Here is a 23590-nt window from a genome sequence, read left to right on the forward strand (position 1 = left end):
TACTTCCCTTGCGCAAACATCGTCACAGCCAGAAGTGAAAATATTAGGAAACAAGATTGCCTGAGCGGGTTAATTGTTCGGCATCTCATGCGACTACCACGCTTGAGGTCTCAACAACGGCCAGGGCACTGTGTTATATTAAGACGGCCATATCGGCAAGAAGCTAACCATGGTAAACCATGGCTAACGTAACGAGAGGAAGGACAGTTAGCGAATGTCATTTGACAACACGGCTTTGCCCAAAGGAAAGTTGGCACTTGAACTCGTGTTACGGGGCCAGCCCTGCTCAATAATTTATGTGCAGTTTAAACGGACACTGGAAGGATTGGAATGCGAGGAATAGTGAGACTCAATATCGAGCATTTCATGTTGAAACGCGGACACTGTAGATGAGTATACTGCCGGAAAGCCCTGGAGAAAAGACAGTGGATGATTCAGCCCGCCTTTACATAACCTGGTGTGTCAAGCATCGTTTGGAAGAAAAAAAAATCTCGGATCAAAATTCTTATTTTAAAACATGCGTGCCGAACTGGTATCACAATAAGGCACTCGCGCGCCACGTGTGTGAGCCAGCAGTACATGTCCAACATTCTCAGACATAAATTTTGGAAATTGGAAAATTGTAAGACACTGTTACTATAATGTTGAATGTAATGTTTCGTTCTTCTCATATGTAGCAAAACCCTTCTTTTAAGATGTTTCCAAGGATCGCATCGAACAGTTAAGGCTGCCATAGAAAACCAATGGGAAAGGCTTTTGACTACAGCAAAAATGTTCATAGAACAAAAAATGCATGACTGCCGTCGAGTGACCTGCGGATATATTGATTGTTATAGTGAAACCTTACACTATATGAAAAAATTGTGTTCATGAAGGATTTCCGACTCAAAAATGCTTTTGTCCAGAAGGGTTGGGTGTGATATCTCTTATGCGTGCGGAAAGTGGAATGGGGATTTTTTTTTTTTTGACCCAGTATCTGGTGCGAGCAGAGGCGGGGAGGGGTGACTGTTCGGACAAAAAGGTACTCCAAAAGACAGGGCCGAACAAATACGCAAACGAATGCACAAGCCGGAGGAAAGACGCGCAATGCGCTCACCGCGGCGGGTTGGTGCGGAGTGGGGCTGGGCGGGGGTAGGTGGGGGGGGGGGGGGGGGTGCAGTGTGCTGAGGGGTGTAGGTGGGACGGTCTCCTTACTATGGCTACCCTGCGCCTACCCTGGGAAGCGCCGACTTGGTCAAGAGTGATGCCGCGCTAGAGACGGGGCTTCGCTTGCATGCACGCCACCTCTGTACTCTGTGCATCAATAAATGCCAAAGGCACTGCGTGGATATTTCAAATACTGGGCCTAGAGTGTGGCTCCTTAGTCCCGCAGTCTGTAAACATCTTCCTGTGTTAGAAAAGCAAGGAAAATGCAGCCTGTCTTTCTAGCACAGGGCATCATCGCATTTCCAGCGAATATTTCCATTGTTTACACATGCATGAAGTCCATGAAAAAAAACAATAAAAATGTCTTGCGTGCTATTCAAAAGCTGAAAAGCTAATGGCAGGCTGCCGCGGCGGGAGTGGCCCCCCTGGCGATACCGGCGCGTCCCCTATCGGCCCTGCTTGTAGGCGTCCGCTCTCCGCACGTCGTCGTCGGTGAGGAAGGGGGCATTCTCGACGCCGATGTAGTTGTTCACGTAGAAGAAGTCTGCCGCGCTGGCGCACGGCACGGCCTCCTCGGGAAAAGCGCACGTGAGCGACAGCTGGTCAAACACCGTCTGGTTGCCGCACAGGAAGCTGTACTGCTGCCACTCGGCCGAGCCGTCGGGACGGGTCACCTGCGAGAGTGCAGCCGCGACGTCGCCTTATTATGGCGGCAGACTATTCCGGATTTTTTGCACCAGGGTGGTAGTATACACTGACATCCAGTGAGAAGCGCTGAGCGTCTAACTAGTGCATCTGTTAAGGGTAGTGTCGTATTGCACAGTAACATCGGTCCCGAACTGATAAAATGTACATTAATGGTAGGAAAAAAACCTTCTTACCTCGCGTGGAGCAATTTATTTCCAGCCTTTAATTTCACGAAATTCACATGACTTCCCACCTATTCCTGGGTCGGCTATCTACTATCTACCAGTTACTTTTTGGCAACTTCTTAGCTGGTATTTTTTAAACAGGAGAGTAGCGAATTTGCAAATTGTAAGAAAATTGTGCCATTGGTTTATGGGGATTTAATGTCCCAAAGCGACTCAGGCTATGAGGGACGCTGTAGTGAAGGGCTCCAGAAATTTCGATCACCACCTGGGGTTCTTTAATGTGCACTGACATCGCACGGTACACGGGCCTCTAGAATTTCGCTTCCATCGAAATGCGACCAGCGCGGCCGGGATCCAACCCGCGTCTTTCGGGTCAGCAGTAGTGTGTCATAACCACTGAGCCATCGTGGCGGCTCTTCTGCCATTCAGAACGCTTCAAATCCTGTTACTTTTAAACTTACTTGAAGTCGCCGCCTTCTATCTTGCCTTTAGCATCGAGAGTTAGGCAAATAAAAATAAAGAAATAACGCTAATTGGTGAATCGTGGAAGCTTGCGCACTAAGCTATTACGAACTAGAGAACGAACAGTACCACTAGTCGATTATGAGGACTGGAAAGCCGTGGTAGCTGTCTCATTCTGCCGACACTAGAACTGCGCCGTGGGTGAAGAGATGAAGTGGGGCTCCCACAACAGCCCCGGTGATGATCTGTCCCAAACCGACCTTGCGCACAAAATTCCCTACCTGGTTTCTGGGTTGTGACTCAGACCGGCACACACTCAAAATGCAAGCCATCCTTTTCTTTTTTTCGTGTACACCTTGCTTAAGGTTTTTCGGCAGTTCGGAGCGGCGTACCTCCTCTCGCTTCATTAATAGTGCTTGCGCATTTGGTTTGGTCGGTACGGTATTGTTATGGATATACAGATGCGCACATTAGGTCAATAAATTTAATAGAAATAAATTGGACAGGACAACAACTAACCTGCTTTGTTTAAGATGAGTTGACCCATTTCTTCTAAAATGGGCGTGAGCCCATCTTTCCAGAAAACGCGAGAAGCCCATTCTCACAAAATGACAACGTCTAAGGGGCTGAGCTGCATACGAAGGAATATGTGAAACAAAGTTTTAAAACTTAGCATTACTAAGACAGTACCTTCCTTCCCTGTACTAGCTTCTCGAAAGGATTGGGTTGTATGTGCAGGAAATCATCTTGTATGATTACAATTGTTTCTTCGCATTGTTTTGTGGTATCAGCTCTCTGCTTTGCCTGGGAAATCGTAGAAAGTCCTGACTTCTTGTACAGATATCAGCGTTCCACTATGAACGTGTTTAGAATGCTCCATAGCATTCTGTTCACTGAATTTGTGCGCTGTCGCTTTTTCACAGCTCTGCACCGGTGCAACAAACCCTGTAAACATTACTGGGATGCCCGCTGCGCAGCGCCACCTTCTCACCTGGTGGCAGACGTGGTACACCTGGCAGTTGTTCTGCACGTCGGCGTAGTAGCCCTCGCCCTGGCACCGGAAGCTGGTGGACAGTGGCGCGTACAGCAACAGCTCCGAGCCGTCGGGGAGTTCGTACGCCTGCCGCTTGGAGCGCTTCAGTGCGGTGGAATGAAGATTGCGATGTAGGTAGACGTACAGCAGATTCTGACACTGCACGCGGTACTTTACCGCACCGTGTAGGCGACGCGATTAAGCAAGCAAGAGACTCAGAAGCGGTTTGAAATCAGGCGCTCAGTGTATAAGAAATATTTCCTATCCAAGAAGCACACTGAGAGTCCTATATTGGGGGAATAAAGTTTAAAAATCCATGCTGAATATGCGCCTCCCATCCTCCTCGCTTCACCACTCACTCCAAGTATTGCCTAAATATTAAACCCTGATGAACCTCCGTAGTCTTTTCTTGCACCAGGCGCTGTGACACAGCACTCCATGTTGGAGAGCTTTAATGTGTCCTCAACCCAAGAACGCGACTTTATATTGGTGGTCAGAGCCACCGTGTCAGTAGTGCGCTAAATGTTAATTAGTTTCCTAGTCGTTGACGAGATTAGTTGCCTTAGCGCACAGAGGCAATTAAAAATATTTTAGTTATCTATGTTTGATATGTAATTCATCTGGCACGGATAAGTAATTTTTTATGCTAATTTGTGAACTGAATTATATTTTACGCAATCTGGTATAGTTACTCAGTAATTACAGTTAACATCCTCGTAGAGTCATCGCTTAGACGTTTAATAATTAAGTATAGATAACAAAGTGGATGCTTGTTTGCGCTTTACCTGCTGGATAGAGAATAATCCTGAAGCGTGATGAAAAGTAATAAACGGCCGCTTTTTTATGTTTTTTTTTCTTCTAACTATTGGCAGCACATCGAGCGAACGACGTTACTCGTTCAGAACTGATGCCGAAATTGGTGGCTATTATCGGTAGAGCAGCATGTGTCCAGCATTCGTGGACAAAAATTTTGAATATTTTAATATTGTAATATACTGTGAAAGAAAAATTGAATGTAACGGTTCATTCTTGCGAAGCGTAGCAAAATCTTTATTTTGAAGTTTTCAATCACTAGAAAACCATGCCACAGACAACCAACGGGTAACGTTTTTGAAGATAGCAAAAACATGAATAGGAAAAAAGTACAAGCCTGCCGACGGGAGATCTGTGGATATATTGATTGTATAGTGAATTCTTACATTATATAAAAAATTGAGTTCATAAACGCGTTCCTATTGAAAAACGCTTTTGACCAGAATTGCTGGGTATGGCACTGAATCCTGAAGCGAATCGTTATAGATGGCATCTCTATAAATCAGCAAAAGTGGTGCATGCCGAAAATACAAGGCACGACAACGTCCAACTTACCTTCCTTGCAGGTGTGGCAGCCATGCTTATGGCCAGAATAGCTGCTAGAAGCGTTAGCTGCCAGGAGACAGAGGCCATGATGGTAAGACGGAGGAATGAAGTTGGCTCCTAGAAAAGGACATTGTTGTAAACGTGTCGGGTTTATGGGCATCAAAGCGTAGATAAAACTCTCAAAGATTATTTTCAGCCACGAAGTACGCGATAGATCTTCGCGAAATACCACAAGCACAATCCTGTGGATAATTATATCATGAACGGAGGAAGTTTGCGCGCAGGTTATCCGCCGCAAATATTGCACTTTATTGTAATCTAGAAACAGTGCACCTAGTCCATGTCAAGTAAAATTATGGATTGCAAAAGAACTGTCTTTTTTAGTTTTTACATCGTATGCGACGTAAGAGGATACAAAATGCCTCAGAAACGTACTGAAAGGCGTGCAACTGAAGGAAATCTGCGATGAGTCCGCTTTACCGTGCTTTCGCACTGACTCGAACGTAGTAACCATGCTCTGTAGTTCTTTTTTTTTCACAAATAGATGCACTGCGACTGAGTGAGAAGGCGTTTATGTCTGGTTACTTATCTAATAATTATAGCGGATGTTTAATACATACGCGATATGCGACTGAAATCCGAGTATGGGTCATACATTCCCAATCATGAGTGTTTGGGAGGTCTTAAATATCATTATCATCATTCATGCATGCTTCTACGACTAACTTCCCCTTTATTTTTCCTGCAGATTTTCTTTAATTCGAGCATTTTTGTTTCCAGGGTGAGAGAGAGAGATAGAAACTCTTTAATGAAATACAGAGAATTTCGCCGGCGTTTAAAAATCGCTGGCATGCTACTCTTCGTAGGGAGGGGAATTTCGGAGAAAAAGACAGAAGGAGACCAGTGTGGAAGAGGTAAAAGAAAAAACGAAGATCGACCCATATCTTAGATCAAGCCTCTCAACCAGAATTCCTCGCAATCTGGAAACACTTTATCACCCACTTTGTCTGAATGCTGCATATACAAACGGCTTGCGATACCGTTTTGGACAAATGAACTGTCCGCCTTGTGACAACTGTGCCTCGATAGAAACTGTGGAACATATCCTGCTTGAGTGCCCTGCGTATGCTAACGATAGTGCGTACTATGAACATTACAAGCAGAATCTCTGCTCAGTGCCCCTAATAATGGACAAAGTTTTAGGTCCCTTAGCCTGCCTTAGGCAACAGAGACTTGCAATGAACTTTCTATTTGCATATTTAAAAGACATTGGACATCTCGATAAGCTTTAAATTCACTTGCACGTTACCTTCATGCATTCTTCATGCAGTGAACTTCGTCAGCCCATTTGTCGGACTATGCATTCCATCATTCCATAGGTTACATCAATACTCGCCGTTTTCAGGGTGGGTTATGGCAAAGCTGGTCCGAAATAAAAGAATATCATACTGGGTCAAACTTGACAGTGTAACTTATAAATTGTCGAAAAGCAGTGGTACCTGCCAATGAACTAAACTGCATATCTTTACTTAGTCTTTCCAGTCGACCACAATACTCAGAGAGCGGAAAGATGCCGAAGTAATTTCAGCTCGTAAGTTTCGTAGCATTCATTCCGCCCTTTGGGTGTAGATGCATTTCTATAACATCATTTTCTTGCCAAACGCAAAAATATTTTGTTTGTTTTGCAACCCACTATCCACATCTCTAATTATTACGAGAGGTACATTACAATGAAAACATTTCCCGACACCATTAACGAGTGATTCCTAATCTTAATGTAATATCATAATGTTTTAGTTTGATCTTCTGCTTACTAATATTGTTTTGGTGAACTTTAGCACTTAAAAGTATGCGTACTCGCATTTGTCCTTCTATTCTTATCGGCATTCAACAGGTCGTCAAAAGATAGGTCCTTTAATAGCAAAAGGTCGCACCTAACCACCATGAGGGCCGTTAATGTTCAGATACACTTGGATGTATCCTAGCCCTCTGAGCGTGGTTTCCACTCTTCATCTTTCATTGTAATTACCTTCACAGTTTAGTTTTCTTAGTATTAGGCCACTCGCTGATGCTCGAGTCCTGCATAGAAAAATGACTCACCGGATAATTGTTTGGTAAAACTTTAATGAGTTCTCCGAGTTGTGCGATTAAAACTAAATACGAACAAATGTAAGGCAGTGAATAGCACCGTGCGTTCACTCCTCCAGTTCGCCCCTTACTATAATGAATGTTCACCGCTTAGGCTTTAAGCCATGTACAAGTACTTCTGTGAACACACCACTCTTGACGTCTTCTGGAGCTGTAACGACGCGAGCCGCGCACTCCGCTCTTGTTGAAAATTTACGACCAGCGCAGACCAACTTCCTTAAACTTCCATTGTGCGCGAGGAATGGGAATTAAAGTACTGACGCCTATATCACAATCCAATAGTTTGGGCACCGTGACAGTACTTTGTATCTTCTGCTGTCAAGACCAACGGCGGTCATCTGCCAGTCGCTTTTGTCTGTATCTCTAATCTTCTAACTTTAAGTACTAAACTACTTGCCATTGTGCTCTAAATTGCACAACGCTTCAATGGCATTTTCTGACCCGCTTATCTCTGTAACATCTGGGCAGAAACAGAACAGACACTAGACCTTTGCTTTTCTCTTTAATCTGATGTCGAGTTGTATATTTCTGAAAACTGAAAGCTCCAAGCTTAGCAAAGTCGACCGTGCTTTTATAACCGTTCTCTTTAAAGCCTCTGAGTTTCTGCTTTCATGACAAACTGACCAACATTTACAAAAATTCTCTTTACATCGCTTTACGTTCCTTGTTTCGTCTGCACAACCAAGAAGGAAGTTGAAGGTCGTCTTTGACACGAATGATACGAAAAACCCCGGTGTAAAAAGATACAGGCGCATACCATACCAGACTTCTTGCTCAAAATAATTCCCGCCAGTTCATTAAATATATATATATATATATTGTCACGTAGCAGTTGGTACAGGTAGCGCCGCGTCCAAACGGCAGAGGAACGCCAACACCGAGATGATGCCAGCGCACACCGAGACGGCCAGGATGGAACGTCGAGCTTCGTCTTCTTCAGCCGCGAACCGCGTGGCGCACGAGCTGCGTTCCGAACAGCCGCCGAGCGGCTATTGTTGTAGACGCGGCATTACCCTCCCTCTCGGAAAGAGCATCGGCCCGATGCTTTAACAAGAAAATCAAGAAAATAGGGAGAAAGAAACAAAAAAAAAACAGAGTAACGCACAGCACCTAGTCACATAATGTCTCGCGAAAAATAGGGCTTCATCCGGACTACATGAACAATCTCTGGTCTCTGCTGACGGCGAGTAGTCCGGGAAGCCCCATCAGGGAGGACTTCATAGGTTACGTCGCTTAGCTGACGGAGAATTCGGTAGGGGCCGAAATACTGCTTGAGCAGTTTTTCGGAAAGGCCACGGCGTCGAATGGGGGTCCATACCCACACTTTGTCGTCCGGGGCGAACGTCATCAGTCTGTGGCGGCGGTTGTAACGTCGGGCGTCACGGTCTTGTTGGTCCAGGATGCGCACTCTTGCAAGTTGTCGAGCCTCTTCTGCGCGAAGCGTGAACTCCTCGGCACCAACGTCGGGGTCGCGGCCATCATGGGGCAGCATTGCTTCCAACATTGTCGACACTTCGCGGCCGTACAACAGACAGAAGGGCGTCCTCCGCGTGGTTTCCTGTTGAGCCGTGTTATACGCGAAAGTAATATATGGCAGGATATTGTCCCAAGATCGATGCTCAACGTCAACATACATGGACAGCATGTCGACGAGAGTTTTGTTGAGGCGCTCGGTCAGGCCATTCGTCTGGGGATGGTAGGCGGTTGTTCTCCTGTGAGTAGTGCCACTCAGCCGCATGACGGATTCCAAGATTTTGGCAGTGAAAGCGGTGCCTCTATCCGTGATAATTAGTGCTGGAGCGCCATGCCGGAGGACGATGCGTTCCACGAAAAAATTCGCAGCCTCGGCTGCTGTGCCGCGCTGGAGGGCCTTGGTTTCAGCGTAGCGCGTAAGGTAATCAGTAGCGACGATAATCCACCGGTTTCCCGAAGATGAAGTTGGAAAAGGGCCGAGAAGATCCATGCCAACTTGCTCAAACGGGAGTCTGGGCACTTGAACGGGATGTAAAAGTCCAGCTGGCTTGACAGGGGGTGTTTTTCGTCGTTGACAATTACGGCACGTGCGCACATAGTGTCGTACAGTCGCCGCAAGCTTAGGCCAGTAATAGCTCTTTTTGATCCGAGCCAGAGTGCGGGCGTAGCCGAGGTGACCTGCGGTGGGCTCGTCGTGACACGCCTGCAAGATTTCTTCACGGAGATTCGCTGGAACGACGAGGAGGTAGTCGCTTCCGGTTGGAGAAAAGTTGGCTTTGTACAGCACGTTGTTGCGCAGACAAAAGGAGGACTGGGTTCTTGCGAAGGGCTGGGGAACCTCCTCGGTACGGGCTTCCAGGAAGTCGATGAGAGGTTTCAGCGCCGGGTCCTCACGTTGCTGACTGGAAATAGTCGCTGCGTCTACGGCTGCGATGAGAGGAAAGTCCGGTTCGTCGTCGTCGCGCGCAGCCTCGACTGGATATCTGGACAAGCAGTAGGCATCGTTGTGCTGGCGCCCTGATTTATAGACGATGGACATGTCAAACTCCTGAAGGCGTAGGCTCCAACGCGCGAGGCGGCCAGAGGGATCCCGTAAGTTCGTCAACCAGCAGAGAGAGTGGTGGTTGGTTACTACTTGTAAATGTCGGCCGTACAGGTAAGGTCGAAATTTTGTCACAGCCCATACCACGGCAAGGCATTCTTTTTCGGTCGTGGAATAATTAGATTCGGCACGAGACAGAGTGCGGCTGGCGTATGCTATTACGCGCTCAGCGCCGTCCTGCCACTGGACGAGTACAGCACCGAGACCCACGTTGCTGGCATCTGTGTGGACGAGAGTCTCCGCACGAGAATCGAAATGACCAAGGACAGGCGTGGTTTGCAAGCGTCGCCGTAATTCATCAAATGCCTGCTGCTGCTGTTCTGTCCACGTGAATGGGACTTCCTCTCTTGTAAGATGCGTCAACGGTGCAGCAAGTCGGGAAAAGTTGCCAATGAACCGCCGGTAATACGCGCAAAGGCCCAAAAAACGCCGGACCGTTTTTTTGTCCGAAGGAGTGGGAAAGTTGGCGACGGCAGCTGTTTTAGCAGGATCCGGCCGGACTCCACGATGGCTGACGACATGGCCCAGGAAAAGGAGCTCCTCATAACCAAAGTGGCATTTCTCGGGCTTCAACGTCAGGCCGGCAGATCGTATAGCCTGTAGCACGGTCAAGAGGCGCTGGAGGTGTTCTTCGAACGTTGGCGAAAATACAACAACGTCGTCCAGGTATACCAAGCACGTCTGCCATTTCAGGCCCGACAAAACAGCGTCCATCATTCTCTGAAATGTTGCTGGAGCTGAACACAAACCGAAAGGAAGGACCTTGAACTCATAAAGGCCATCCGGCGTCACGAACGCTGTCTTCTCGCGATCCCGCTCGTCAACTTCGATCTGCCAGTAACCACTTTTTAAGTCCAGTGAAGAAAAGTAGCGCGCGTGCCGCAACCGGTCAAGAGAGTCGTCAATGCGTGGTAACGGGTAGACGTCTTTCTTGGTAACCTGGTTAAGCTTCCGGTAGTCAACGCAAAATCGCAGACTACCATCCTTCTTCTTAACCAAAACCACAGGCGAAGCCCACGGGCTCCTCGACGGCTGAATAACACCATCCTGCAGCATCTCTTTGACTTGTTCAGCTATGGCTTCACGCTCCCGCAGTGAGACACGGTATGGGTTTTGCCGAATTGGTCGGGTACTGCAGTCCGTAATGATGCGGTGCTTAGCGAGAGGCGTCTGTTTGACTGCCGACGTAGACGAGAAACAGTCTTGGAACTGATGCAGTAGGCCAACTAGGCTCTCCCTATCGGCTGGGGGTAAGCCTGGGTTCACGTCGAGGATCAGCTGAGGTGTGCAAGAATTGGACGTTTCGCTCTGGAGGGCAAGGCAATCGTTAATTTCGGCGATGCCCTCGAAGTATGCGACCGCAGTGCCCTTGGCGATGTGTTGCCGTTCGGTCCCGAAATTCGTTAGAAGGACATCTGCTAGGCCGTTCCGTAGCGTGACGATACCTCTGGCGATGCAGACCCCATGGGAGAGCACAAGCGCAGTGTTCTGTTCTGCTACGCCGTCAGCACTGCACAGGTCGTCACAAATGACGGTAACGAGGGCACAGGATCGCGGAGGGACGGTCACATCGGCGTCGATTATGCGCAGGGCCACTCTGCGTGGTTCGGTGTCGGCTGGAATCGTTCCAGGGGTCGAAAATGTTACCAGACGATCAGGAAGGTTTATGATGGCACCATGCTCACGCAAGAAGTCCATTCCGAGGATCAGGTCCTTGCAGCAGTGCGGCAGAACAACAAAAGTGCCAACAAAAGCAGAATTGGCAATGGTGACTCGAGCAGTGCATCTTCCGACAGGCGTCATGAGGTGACCGCCAGCAGTACGAATTTGAGGTCCATCCCAGGCTGTCTTTACCTTGCTGAGGCGATCCGCGAGGTGCTTGCTTATGATCGAAAAGTCCGCGCCTGTATCGACTAAAGCAGTCACTGGGTGCCCGTCAACGTGAATGCGGAGGTCGGCGCTAACTGCATCGGTGTCAGGGAAACTCGGGTTCACAGAATCGTGCTGCGGCGGCATCGGGATCTCGGCATCGCGCTCCGGCGGCGTTCGGGGGTCTTCGTTATATCCGCTGTCAGCAACCTTCCCCCCTGAGGTCGCCGCTTTCAGTTTCCCCGGCGCGGGCTTGGAGACCGGCCCCGCAGTCCATCTGAGAAAGCCTGGCGGCTGGGCGACGTGACGCGTGCGGGAGACGGAGATCGGGGTCGGCGGTTAGAGGTGGTGTCATGGGCAGCAAGGTACTCCTCTATTTCGTGGGGTCGCTCACCGAAACGGGGACAAGGAGCGTCACGTGGGAAACCCCGGAGGCCGATTTCACGGTATGGGCAACGGCGATACAGGTGGCCGGCTTCCCCGCAATGGTAACAGAGCGGCTGCTGATCAGAAGTGCGCCAAACAGCCGCCTTCCGGGCCGGTGGACGCATGGCAGGTCCTCGCTGAGGCCGCTGGTAGAATGACGGTGGCGGAGCGGTTGGCGGCGGCGGGTGGTACGGCAAGCGTTGCACAGGTGGCAACTCGGAACGGAGAGCCGCGGCGTAGCTCATGGGACGTGGCTCCGGTATGACTGGAGGAGGCGGTGAAAATGCTTGACGAATCTCGTCGCGCACAACCTCGGTAAGAGCCGCAGCCGTCGGGTCAGACGAGGCAAGGGTCAGTTTCTGCAGCTCTTCACGGACCACAGCGCGTATGAGCTCACGCAGCGACGCATTGTCGCTGGACACGCTCAAAGAAGCCGCACTGGCGCTTGGCTCACCGCACAAGGAGTCATTTCGGCGGCAGCGTTGATGCAAGGCCCGCTCAATGGCGGTCGCCTCTTTGATGAAGTCGGCTACCGTCTGCGGGGGATTCCGGACCAAACCAGCGAAGAGTTGGTCCTTCACACCTTGCATCAGGTGGCGGAGCTTCGCGGATTCCGCCATATCTGGGTCAGCGCGCCGACAAAGACGGGTCACGTCCTCGGCGAACATGGCAACTGTCTCATTAGGCTTTTGGACGCGAGCGTCCAGGAGGCGCCGCGCACGATCCCGGCGGTCCGTGCTAGCAAAGGTGTCCCGGACCTGCTGGCGGAAGGTATCCCAGCTTTGGAGATCGGCCTCCCTGTTCTCGAACCAAATCTTGGCTCCGTCTTCGAGGGCGAAATACACGTTCCGCAGCTTCTGCGCAGGGCTCCATTGGTTGAAATCGGCAACCCGCTCAAACTGGTCAAGCCAGTCTTCAACGTCTTCGAAAGTGACGCCATGGAAGCTGGCTGGCACGCGGGGTTGCTGGAGCGTCAAGTGTGAAGCGCTAGCCTGAGCCATGGTGGTATGCTCACCAGGTCGATGAGTGCGTGCCTCTTTTGGGAGGAGACCAAACTCTGGGACCAGTCCCAGGAGGCGGCGGCTGCTGCGGTGAACGGGCGTGCAGACAAGGGGTAGCTGGTCGGGACTCGATGAGCGGCTGTCTGAAGAGGTGTTGGACATGGGACGTCGAGCCCGCAACCTCCACCAGTGTCACGTAGCAGTTGGTACAGGTAGCGCCGCGTCCAAACGGCAGAGGAACGCCAACACCGAGATGATGCCAGCGCACACCGAGACGGCCAGGATGGAACGTCTAGCTTCGTCTTCTTCAGCCGCGAACCGCGTGGCGCACGAGCTGCGTTCCGAACAGCCGCCGAGCGGCTATTGTTGTAGACGCGGCAATATATATAGATATATATATATATATATATATATATATATATATATATATATATATATATATATATATATATATATTTTCATTGTGCGGCCAACGCTGGAAATTCTGAGTAACTCACTCTCCCTGCGTGTTGATATAAATAACCAGAGTATTCGCTCACATATAGTTCACGCATGGCGTCATTTATTATATTTTTGTGACACTTGCAATCTCAGTTCTCTGCACCAAAGATCCTTTCGCATTTCAGGCTGCGGTAATAGTAGGTGTGATAGCAGAAACAGATAAGCGGAAAATGATGCTGTGCGCATTATCTCTATAAGTAAAAGCGTGACGCATACAAATATGGCATCCGGAACGTGCTGTGGAAAGGCCACGAGCGAAACGCGTCCCTGCAGAAAACCACTTAGGTGAGTCGGAAACGCAGTAGCGCTAACCAAATGGCAGTGGGCACCAACGGGTAAATTACGGAGAGAAGCTCTCAAGGATGCAGGTATTAACTGGCTAATGATAACGGTCGTAGAATGAACTGTCATATGAGAAGGATTAGCGGGTAGATATAAATGGCCACCTCCCACGTGGCTCCCTTGTACGCTGGCGCTAATGGGCGCTATGGCCTTCCTGACAAGGACAGGGCTGGAGCCTGTTTTGCCGCCGTGACCAAATGGTGCGAGACCACGCCTTGTGCTTAGCAGGTTTGCTGTGTGCTTTCACGCATATTCAATAGTTAGAATTTGCATGTCCAACCTACACTTCCCACCCCACTGAATGGATAAAGTATAACAACTCTAGAGGAGGTCCCAAATTACCTGCTCAAGTACCGTTATTTCAAACCAGCGAAAGACGGGGATTGAAAAAGCTCATAGCGCAGCGTGAATGCGCTAAAACTGGTAAAAAAACACAAAGAGAATATTTTTCACACACGAGTTTGCTCCAACAGTAAGATAATAACGTTAGGAAATCAAAATTCTGCTTTCAAAGTTCTTAAGGTACGCTGAGTCGAACTGTAGACAAGAGCTTCGAAACTTTTACGCTTTTTCAGAACCTTACATTACCTTGAGACGTTACCCTTTGGATTATTCATAGAATGTTTCAAGTCAAACGCAGTACTTTCGTGTCTAGAGGTTGTGATTTCTTTGGTCCATTTCCTGAGTTACTTATTATAACGAGGCAGTCAGCAAATGAGAAACTGCGTAAATATTCCACATTAGCCCTTCAGTGAGAGCACTTTAGAAGCTTTGATATACCCGAAAAGGAAAGTAAGCGAGACTTTTCGCATTATTGCCGTTTCCCAAAGCAAACACTATGCCACTTTAGCTGTTTCGCATCCTTATAAGCCATCTTTTAAACACACTTTCTACTCACTTTCTTCAAGCAGTGGAAGTTAACTTTTATAGGCGTGAAGAGGTTTTTCAGAACGAGAGTTTATCTTGCTCCGCATAGGATTTTTCAATGGAGGACTCAGGGAGTAATCACCCCTGGAAAGTTGAGGGTTGTGAACTTAACCTCCGTGGATTCTAGGACCTCGACTCTGAGGAGAAAATTACAATCGGAGTTCTGTCTTAACTGCCGTGCTTGAAGCTTTCAAACGTTTTTGCTACGCACGAAGTACGGCTCTACCTGAGACGCTTAACACCTATAGTGGCCACGAATCTTCGGCATAAGTTTGGAACGGTGAAATAAGCTGCCGGTAGGGGCGACATTGAGTGGTGAAGGGCATGGGAGCGGAACCGGCAATGGCACTATGTGGGATGTGAACTTTGCAGCTTAGATTGTTTATGGTTTTTCGAGTGTGATTACGTGGAAGTAATTTGTGTGAAGAGATATTTCTTTAAACTTGGCGGCACAACATGAAGGGAACCGTTTGGCTCCAACAGACAAACAAATGCTCTTTATGCGATGCTATATAGTGGCTGCATGAAAAGATATTACTTCCGGGTTTTATTATCACTCTTTAAGGATTTCGCCAAATGACAACCATACGTACCAGTTAAACTCAGTGATAGTGGCTACGCCAAAACAATGCGTCTGACATCTGCACTGCGGCGTTGTCACATGCAGGCCCTTTGTGCAATAAGAAGGGGAAGCATTCCGGAGAAATAGTGTTAGCGTGAAGCTGCTATGAGAAAACAGTGGGCGAAAGTTATGCTCCAGCCTGGCAGTGTAGCGAACGACTATGAATTCAGCTAGCATGCAAGCGTCTGGAGTAACTCCATGCAGGGCGGAAGTAGAGCTGTCGACACTCGTGAATGCGCATGTCACGCACATCGTTGCCAAAAGCGGGCATTTCTGAACTGGGAACTGGTGCGTCAGAGTCCGATTAATTTGTGTAGAAATACACGTAACGTCTTTGACGACATTTTGCGTTTTGTCCATCGCGTTGGGAACGTGCTTAAAAGAAAGCATTTCCAACTGAACTGAAGAACCCCAGCTTTTATGCACTGGCTTGCAGTGTTTAGTTTTGCCACTTAGGTAGGCACTAATACGTCTATAACTAACTAACTGACGTAAGGAATCTGTTTTCGCTTCATACCGATATCTGCTGTATATAAGCAATCTAAAAATCAAATTCGCACGCCTATGAAATGCCAGAAGCAGTCACTTATTTTCAGTGCGCAAGGATGTTAATTGATGACATGCAAGTTACAAAACGAAAATTTGAGGTAAGCCTTTCTGCTGTGCCTTTAGCTAATTACGGGGCTCACCACGTCCACTTTGTTGAAGGTTTCACGTCATCACATTTCTGGACCTAGCGTTTTATATGTTCATACAACCTCTTTTTGAGAGAGCCAATAAAATGTTTTCTTCCACGTTTATATCGACAGCCCAACATTGTCTCAGCTTCGTCGACTTAATTCTTGCTGTATTTACACACGGTATTGTGCACTGCGTGTGTTGGTCATGTGTGCAGCAAACATCGGCTGCTTTGTGAAGTACAGACGTGCGCCCTGACACAAAAAATCGCATCCATAAATGCTTCTCTTCCATGAGATTGCTTCTGCGAAGTCCTTCACTAGAAATATCGTTTGCAGCAGCAGCTGCCTCGGAGAGGCTTGGGCAGAAGGCCGGCATTGTATCCTCTGTGCCGTTTTCGATGCCAATTTTCGATGCGTTATCGGCCCACGCCCCGACATCACGTTCGAAAAATACGCCAAGAGGCCGTCGGATAAAAGCAGTACGGCGTCCTGCTGGAGTTTCGTATATCGCGCTGCGATGTCACAACGGCACCTTGGACAACACACGCAGCGACACGAGCAATGTTACTGGCCTCAAAGAGACACGAGAACATGCTCGAAGCCGAATATAGAACCTCGATATTGCAGCCACCTGTAGCCGTAACGGCACGCAGCAAAAGGGTATAGGTGTTGGCATCTTTCGCGACAATCGCACACAACAGACAAGTCGCAAGACGCCGAGTGCCTGGCACCGAGCAGGGTGCAAAACTCTCCCATAGCGCTGCGGAGAAGTTTAATAACCCACAAAGGTACTGGAGGACTCCGATGCTACTGAGTAGACGCAATCGTATACTAATCACAGGCTATTATTCTCCGCACAGAAGTGATAATTTCAGGTTTCATCACATGTAAAGGAGTAAGAAGCACGTATATAAGTTCTATGCGTCAAATCATTCAGCCGTTTCTGCTCAGCTGTCAGCGTGAACGAAATTTTATCTGTTTATCAAAGCGTGAGGCCCTGGAAGGCATGACAGTTTCCCGCTTTGCCGTCGCGGTGGCTCAGAGGTTATGGTGCTCGGCTGCTGACCCGAAAGACGCGGGTTCGATCCCGGCCGCGGCGGCTGGAATTTCTTTGGAGGAGAAATTCTAGAGGCCCGTGTACTGTGCGATGTCAGTGCACGTTAAAGAACCCCAGGTGGTCGAAATTTCCGGAGCCTCCACTACGGCGTCTCTCATAGCCTTAGTCGCTTTGGGACGTTAAACCCCATAAACCAAACCAAACCAGTTTCCCGCTTTGAAAATGTTCACATAGATTTTCGACCCTGCGCGCCGTCGATCCCACGTGTGATGCCGCTTCGGCGGCCACTTGATTATTCACTCTAACGTTGAACTTTTTTCTCCCAAAGCGGCGATGTTTTCCTCATTCGCTGCTTTGTCCGTTTGGCCGATTTTCTCTTTTTCTCAGTTTTTCAATAAAGTTCCGGCTGTTCCTAATACTCGACGCATTGAAAATCACCACGCGGTAGTGGGAAAGTTCCCGAAAGTCTGCTACAAGCTTCAAACGGCGACTGAGTACCAAGCAGAGGGCAACAAATGCAGGAAAGAGGGCCAATATATTATTATTGGTTCAATTCTGTGCTGCACTCTAGGTCACGAGACATGGCTTATAAAGGGCAACAAACTCTCTGAGCATACCTTTGCCGTTTGTCGCCAGATTTGCCATCAAAGCATCTGATGCTGTATTTTTTAATGATTGGGGTCAGCATTTCTTGTTATGCGTCCCCAGTATTTATAGCAGTGTCTCACTGGCATTTCCGGCAGCGGTTATCGCACAGCTAAAGGAATACTTCTGTGCTTAATGTCGACATTGCTATAGACATGACGGGCTTTATAATTTTTATTTTTTGCTACTCTACGCCCTGCAATGGTAGGAAGGGCACATTCATGAAGACACTAAATCAGAGGAAAAATAAATACTAACAAAGCAACTATAATATACGATAATGCAGCAGAAATAACATAGCAGCAAATAATGCACCAGAAAAAAACGCAATATAGCGGCATGACACCTGGCTAAGGAACATATGTAAAATGTTTTGGGGTTGATAACATTCGTTTAATGAGTTCCAGCAGTTTATGATGTGTGCAAAAACAGCAAGATTTGTACAGCTTGGTTTGTCCAAATGCGGTGTTTAAAAAGCTTTGTGATACTGTGTTGTACTTCTTGGAAATTAGAGAAACATCGGACGAAAGGTCAAGTGTGAATTTATTGTTACGAAGTAATGAAATAACATTTTAACGAAATTTCGACTCTTGAACTGTAGTCGATCAATACAGTGAGCACTTATGAGTTCTGACGTGGATAAATTTTGAGCGTGTAAAACTAATTGCTTTTCTTTGTGTTGTATCATGTATTCTCCACGCTGTGGAGAGCGCAATGTGGAGTTGATTTTGCTCAACTGGCTCATTTGCCGAAATTCACTCCGCTGAGTTTTCTGTTGCACGCGCGATGGAATTATGGGAGGAGTCAGTTTGTGTTAGAAATAATTCAAGGTTTGATAAAATCGTTTGGTAATAATAAATACAACGTGTACCGTGAAATACCCATGCCTTTATAGCTCACTTACTTAGTTTTCGTCTTTAAGAAAAAATAAATCTAGCACAGGTGGTCAAAGTGGTGTTGCAGTTTAAATCGATTTAAAAGAGATTATAATTGAGAGGAGGTAAAACAATAAATTCCTATTATCAAGCGCTTATATTCCAATCGAGACAGGATCACTTTGTGAACAGGTTGTAAAAGGAATATTTCTTGTGCAATTATTTCATGGCAACGACTCAGACTTGTTTGAAACCATGCTCGTGAGTGGCTTGAGATGTCTTACAACAGCGTAATTCCGCGGTGCTTTGGGCTAACACCGGCGCCTAGTGTCATGTGTTTTTTGGTCTTGTGTCAAAATCGTGGTTTCTTTTAAGCTGAAACTGTATGACAGTTTCGGGGTTACATCCACGGTAGTGCGTGGCTCAGCAGCCACTTATTCCATCATATTCGACGCGACGTCAGGGCCAAACAATTACTAGGCTGATGTTTCGGATACAAGACGTGAACGTCGCAGTATGAATTCTCTCGTGGTCCAACGGTGCTCAGAACTAACTCGTATGCTAGTACAAAGGTAGAAGAAAGTATAGTCGGCAAAGCGAAACGTGTATACTACATCCGGTCTACACCTTAAACCCCAGCTGGAAAAGGTTTGAACGAAATATACATCACATCCCCGAGGGAGCTTTGGCTCATAATCTTCCCTTAACTTGTTTCTTCTTTTTTTTTTCCCCTGGGGTTAAACAGGTACAAGTGGATATAGTACTGCACTTAGTTTTCTGGATTACCACCACTGCACGCCCTTACTTAGACGGCTGCAGTTAATGCTAAGATTATCACTGCAGTCAGATGGTTTTTTACGGTGCAGTAGTTCGACTAGCATAATGCTACCCTGACACCTCCGGGGAGCCCTTCTGCCACCTGTGCAATAGGCAATTCCGACACGGCGTATGGCGGTGAAGGACATTTCGCATCAAAAAAAAAAAAAGAAAGGGAGCAGATTGCCTCGTAAGACACTTCGCCTTGGAGAACGCAAGCGAAAACCGTTATCTCACCTCTTGGAAGTAGAGTAAGGTAAACAAAAAAAAAGATCGTGATCCTCTGCCGCTCGGCGGGCGATATCCCTGAGAACGCACTGGCCGACAACTTTCTCCGGAACACACACACAGGAACTGCAGAGCGTCCCGACGGCGAGGTGGAGCTTTTATGGGCCCGGAAGGAAGCAACGCTACATATTCTCCGGAAACAATGAGTTTGTACTCTCTCTCTCTCTCTCACTGGCAACTTGGGAGGTTAGCCGGGGAGGGAGGGGTGTAGCGGTCCTGATTGGCGAGGACCACCCGGTCTAACCTCGGTAGTTTGTGCGTGTGCTAGAGAAAGGGAGATGGCAGAAAGAGGCCTCCGCTCGTTCGTTTCCTTCGCCCCGTGGCTCATCTTGAGCACATCCGAGAGCATCGCGGTGCCAATGGCGGCGGCCGCTCGGGGTGACGTCAGAGTCACGTAACCGAACCAAGCGGACCGTGTCGCTGTGCGCCTCATCTGTCGCCTGCTTCGCGGCGGAATGGCGCCGGACTCGTCCGCTTTGTTCCTCCTCCTCGCCAGCGGCAGCGTGGTAGTGGCCTTGAGAGAAGGCGGCGGAAGAAAGCTGGGGTCGTTGCTTTTTTGCTTCCTGCCGCTTGACCCCACGTCGTGCGCGACCCGGTACGAATGGACAGCAGCTTCGCGTCTCCAGAAAGGAACGCGCAGAGCGTCTCCCCCCTTGCCGCCCGTCACGCCCGCCCCCGCGCCGACCGTTATCGCTGCTCGAATGGGCTTGCGTCAGCGCCGCGATTGAGCGACGCGAGAGCACATGCGACGATGGCGCTCCAGAATATCGGTTGCGCCGCGAGTTTGATGACCGCAGACAAGTTGAGAGGGAAGAGTGATCGGCAAATAACAGATCGACGAGGCTACGGAGATCACGCGTTGCGGGCTGCGTGGTTTATTCGCGCTTGTTCGCTGAGGCATGCCTCCTATGCCTCCGTCGTAAACACGGGTTGGCTACGGCCAAAAAACAAGACACGTGCTCGGCTGAGCTGGATTACTCGTTGCCATGCCAGGTTGTACGCTCCAGTCACAGCCCAACGTTTGTAGCACGCCTATGAAAACTCTGTTGTGTGCTTTGCGTCTGCCAGGAATGCATGGCTGCACACGAGACACCGTTATGCTGTCTCAATGCACAACGTCTTTATAAAACTCGGCATGTTCTCACAATCTTATTGATAACCACGCTGTCGGGAGGCAATAAGTCACGTTTTCGCAATGTGAAACGAGCTTATTAGAGAGTTTGCTTAACTAGTGCACTCACGGCTTATTACTGCATAGATTTGGGTAGTTACCGTTCTAATGAGCATGTGCACATTATTGCTTCGCGAGTACAGCAGCGGGTCATTCAGTCTGGATTAAACGTCATTTATTTGCGCTGCGTTGCATTAAATATCTATTTCTCTCCAACTCGGCTCATATAAAAAAGGCGCACCAGCTCTTAGCTTTACACGACTCTCCACCGCCCGCCACCCGTCCGTGGGAAAATGGGAGCGTTTTTTCGTAATTTATCGGGGCCTGCGTAGCTGGACAGAAAGGCCTAATATTGCACGCCAGAGAACCTTACTATCGAAAAGACTCCAGGGAGCCCTTTGTGCGCTGTTTTATATAGGTGCTACCTATAAAAGAAGCGTTCCTCTGCTAGTACGGAGGCGATAAAGCTTATCTAGAGCGCTGAAGCGGTGTGCTGCCGACGTGGAGCATAAATAACGTGGAGCTCTGCTCCAGCTGATTTGTAGCGGGTACGGCGTTTCTGCTTTTATCGTTTGTGCAGACACTCGCTACACTTGAGTGCAAGGATACCCTGTGGAAAGCTGCTTGAAAATTTCTCATCTGCCGCTCCGACAAAAACAGCTCGAGCGGTCTACGCGAGCTCGTTCAAGTCTGCACATGGAAATAGCTTGCGTGGCGGAAGCTTTGCCGTTTGAGACCGCGGTAGTTCGTTTTTTTTTTAATTTTAATCGGAGCACCACCCTCAATATTATAAAAAAATAACTTGAACCTATCGCGAATTCCCCAGGTTAGTCAGGAAGAAAGCCTCAGGCAGGTGCGATCAGCGAGGGGCACATTGAAAATGTACAAAGAAGGTTATAAGAAGCATATGACCTCACGAAAAAAGAGGGGCTATACTTGAAAGAAGATCGGACTCAAAAGTCTACTGGACGAAAAGGCTAGTGCGAGCTGAAGGAGTATCACGCACAAAACAAACGAGCTCTTTCTTTGTTGTATACACACAGTGTGCTGGTTTTTCCGTTTCCTCGGCTGAAGTGCAAGTTCCTACTGACATACATTCAATGTCTAAGCTGTTTTCTTGCCTTTATTGAGAAGCAAACAAAACTAGCCACGCAGAAGTTGCGGAGTTCATGGTTCCCTGTTGTTTTGAGCAAGGTCACCGTACGTTTAAGAACGCGGTGCACCAGTATACCGTCATTAGCCGCACGCCACCGTGAAACTGACTTACACTTTCAGGAGCATTTTCACGAGCATTAATGCCCACAACGAGGCCAGGGCAGCGCCCACCAAGATGAAACAAACGATAAACGATGAAGCAAATTTATCACTTATGCGTTTTCTCATAGGTGAGGTGAGACGAAACGAAAGACCGGTGCCCCATTTATAACCAGTGAACTCGCTGTAAAAGGCAGCAACAATGAAGAATTCAGTCCGAAGCGAGGGGTCCTGCTTCAAGTGGCGCCGCCATGTTTGTCGCCGTGGAATTTTTCCGGCGGCGGAAATAGGTCTGGACCGATCGGCCTCGCACACGCCGCTTTCCGCGCTAGTCGGCGTCAAAAGCGGCCGAATCGCCGGATTTTTGGACAAGTGTGAACGCACCGTTAAGAATGGTCAGGACCTGTTGTTTATTTCCTTATTTTTTTCGCATGAAACCAGAGATATTGCCACGTATCATTGTAGTGTTTGTTCGTTCACGCTCAAGGCTGCAGGAAAGGGCTGTTATCATTTTTGTTCATGACGCGAGAAGCGACCAGTCTAATCTCGATTGATTGCAGCCATGAAAGGCTGCATCTAGGTTTTTCCAGATTACTGCAGATGATCTTGTCCTGCTATCTGGAAGTTTCTTTGCCGGCTTTAAATTGAGCGATGCCGCGAGCGGCGGACATTCGTAGTTCGACGATTGACGAGCACGTTTGTTGCTTACGCCGCCACCGAGTGAGTCACTTCTTTTGCGGGCGCAAGTCAGCCCAAATAAAGAGCTTCGTTTGCAAGTATTTCTGGTGTCTTCCTGACCGCTGGACTGCCGTCACGACAACTTGACATCTGGTGGAGGTGCTGGGTAGCCTCCCATGTTCCGGACACCCCCTACAAGCCGTGACGCCAGCCCTCTGAGTCATCAACCGCAGGACCTGAGTCCAGTCCACCGCGCTAGCCGACGCCTGCAAGGAGACGCACCAGAGTTCGGGAATCTGCCGGACCCTACTCGGAAGCGGAAGCCAGCCGCAACGTCGACCATGAGCTTGCCCCAGACGACGACTCCAATCATTCTTCACCAGCTCCGGGTGCCACCAACCTTCGACGCTTCGCCTGGCGCCGACCCCGAAGAATGGCTGGAGCAGTTCGACCGTGTGGCTATCTTCAACAAACACTACAATGATACGTGGCAATGTAGCCTCCCGCAGCATGCTAGAGCACTTCTTGTTCATTCAATTAGAGTACTGACATCCGCGCCTGGCCTCTCAGGAAAATAAGGAACCTCTCCATCGGCATTTGTCACTTCGGGGGGGGGGGGGTTGGTTCAGGGACTTTCAGAGATGTATAGTGGTAGGTGAGGCCCTATTCCCTGGCAATCGAAATCGCTTTGCATCAACCATTTCATTTTCGCCAGGACAGCAGCTTCATTTCATTTCATTTGGTCCTTACGGCCATGTCAAGGACGGGGTGCATTCAGCCTATGTGACGACTGTACTGCAGCTTCGGGAATGTGTTAGAGCAGCCATTAAGACTGTAATACCC

The 23590-nt window shown here is 48.5% G+C and overlaps 1 protein-coding gene across 1 annotated transcript; it reads right to left on the reverse strand.

Moving 5' to 3' along the window:
* Positions 1-1178: 1178 nt before the first annotated feature.
* Positions 1179-19668, reverse strand: LOC149370011 (uncharacterized). Its single transcript, XM_089580576.1, has 4 exons — positions 19594-19668; positions 4882-4989; positions 3472-3615; positions 1179-1820 (listed from the first exon to the last, which is right to left on the reverse strand). The coding sequence occupies exons 2-4, from the start codon at positions 4957-4959 to the stop codon at positions 1593-1595; spliced, it is 450 nt and encodes a 149-aa protein (XP_089436702.1). The 5' UTR covers positions 4960-4989; positions 19594-19668; the 3' UTR covers positions 1179-1592.
* Between the last annotated feature and the right edge of the window lie 3922 nt (positions 19669-23590).

This window comes from Amblyomma mixtum, chromosome 1, assembly GCF_055824585.1.
Source record: "Amblyomma mixtum isolate Tamu chromosome 1, ASM5582458v1, whole genome shotgun sequence".
NCBI classification, from domain to species: Eukaryota; Metazoa; Arthropoda; class Arachnida; order Ixodida; family Ixodidae; genus Amblyomma; species Amblyomma mixtum.

Bases quoted from the DNA above. Each gene is read 5' to 3' on its own strand.
- LOC149370011 (XM_089580576.1), bottom strand. From the start codon at position 4,959: ATGGCCTCTGTCTCCTGGCAGCTAACGCTTCTAGCAGCTATTCTGGCC. The intron at 3,616-4,881 runs GTAAGTTGGACG...ACCGCACTGAAG, and splicing joins CTGCCACACCTGCAAGGAAG to CGCTCCAAGCGGCAGGCGTA. The intron at 1,821-3,471 runs GTGAGAAGGTGG...GCACTCTCGCAG, and splicing joins TGTACCACGTCTGCCACCAG to GTGACCCGTCCCGACGGCTC.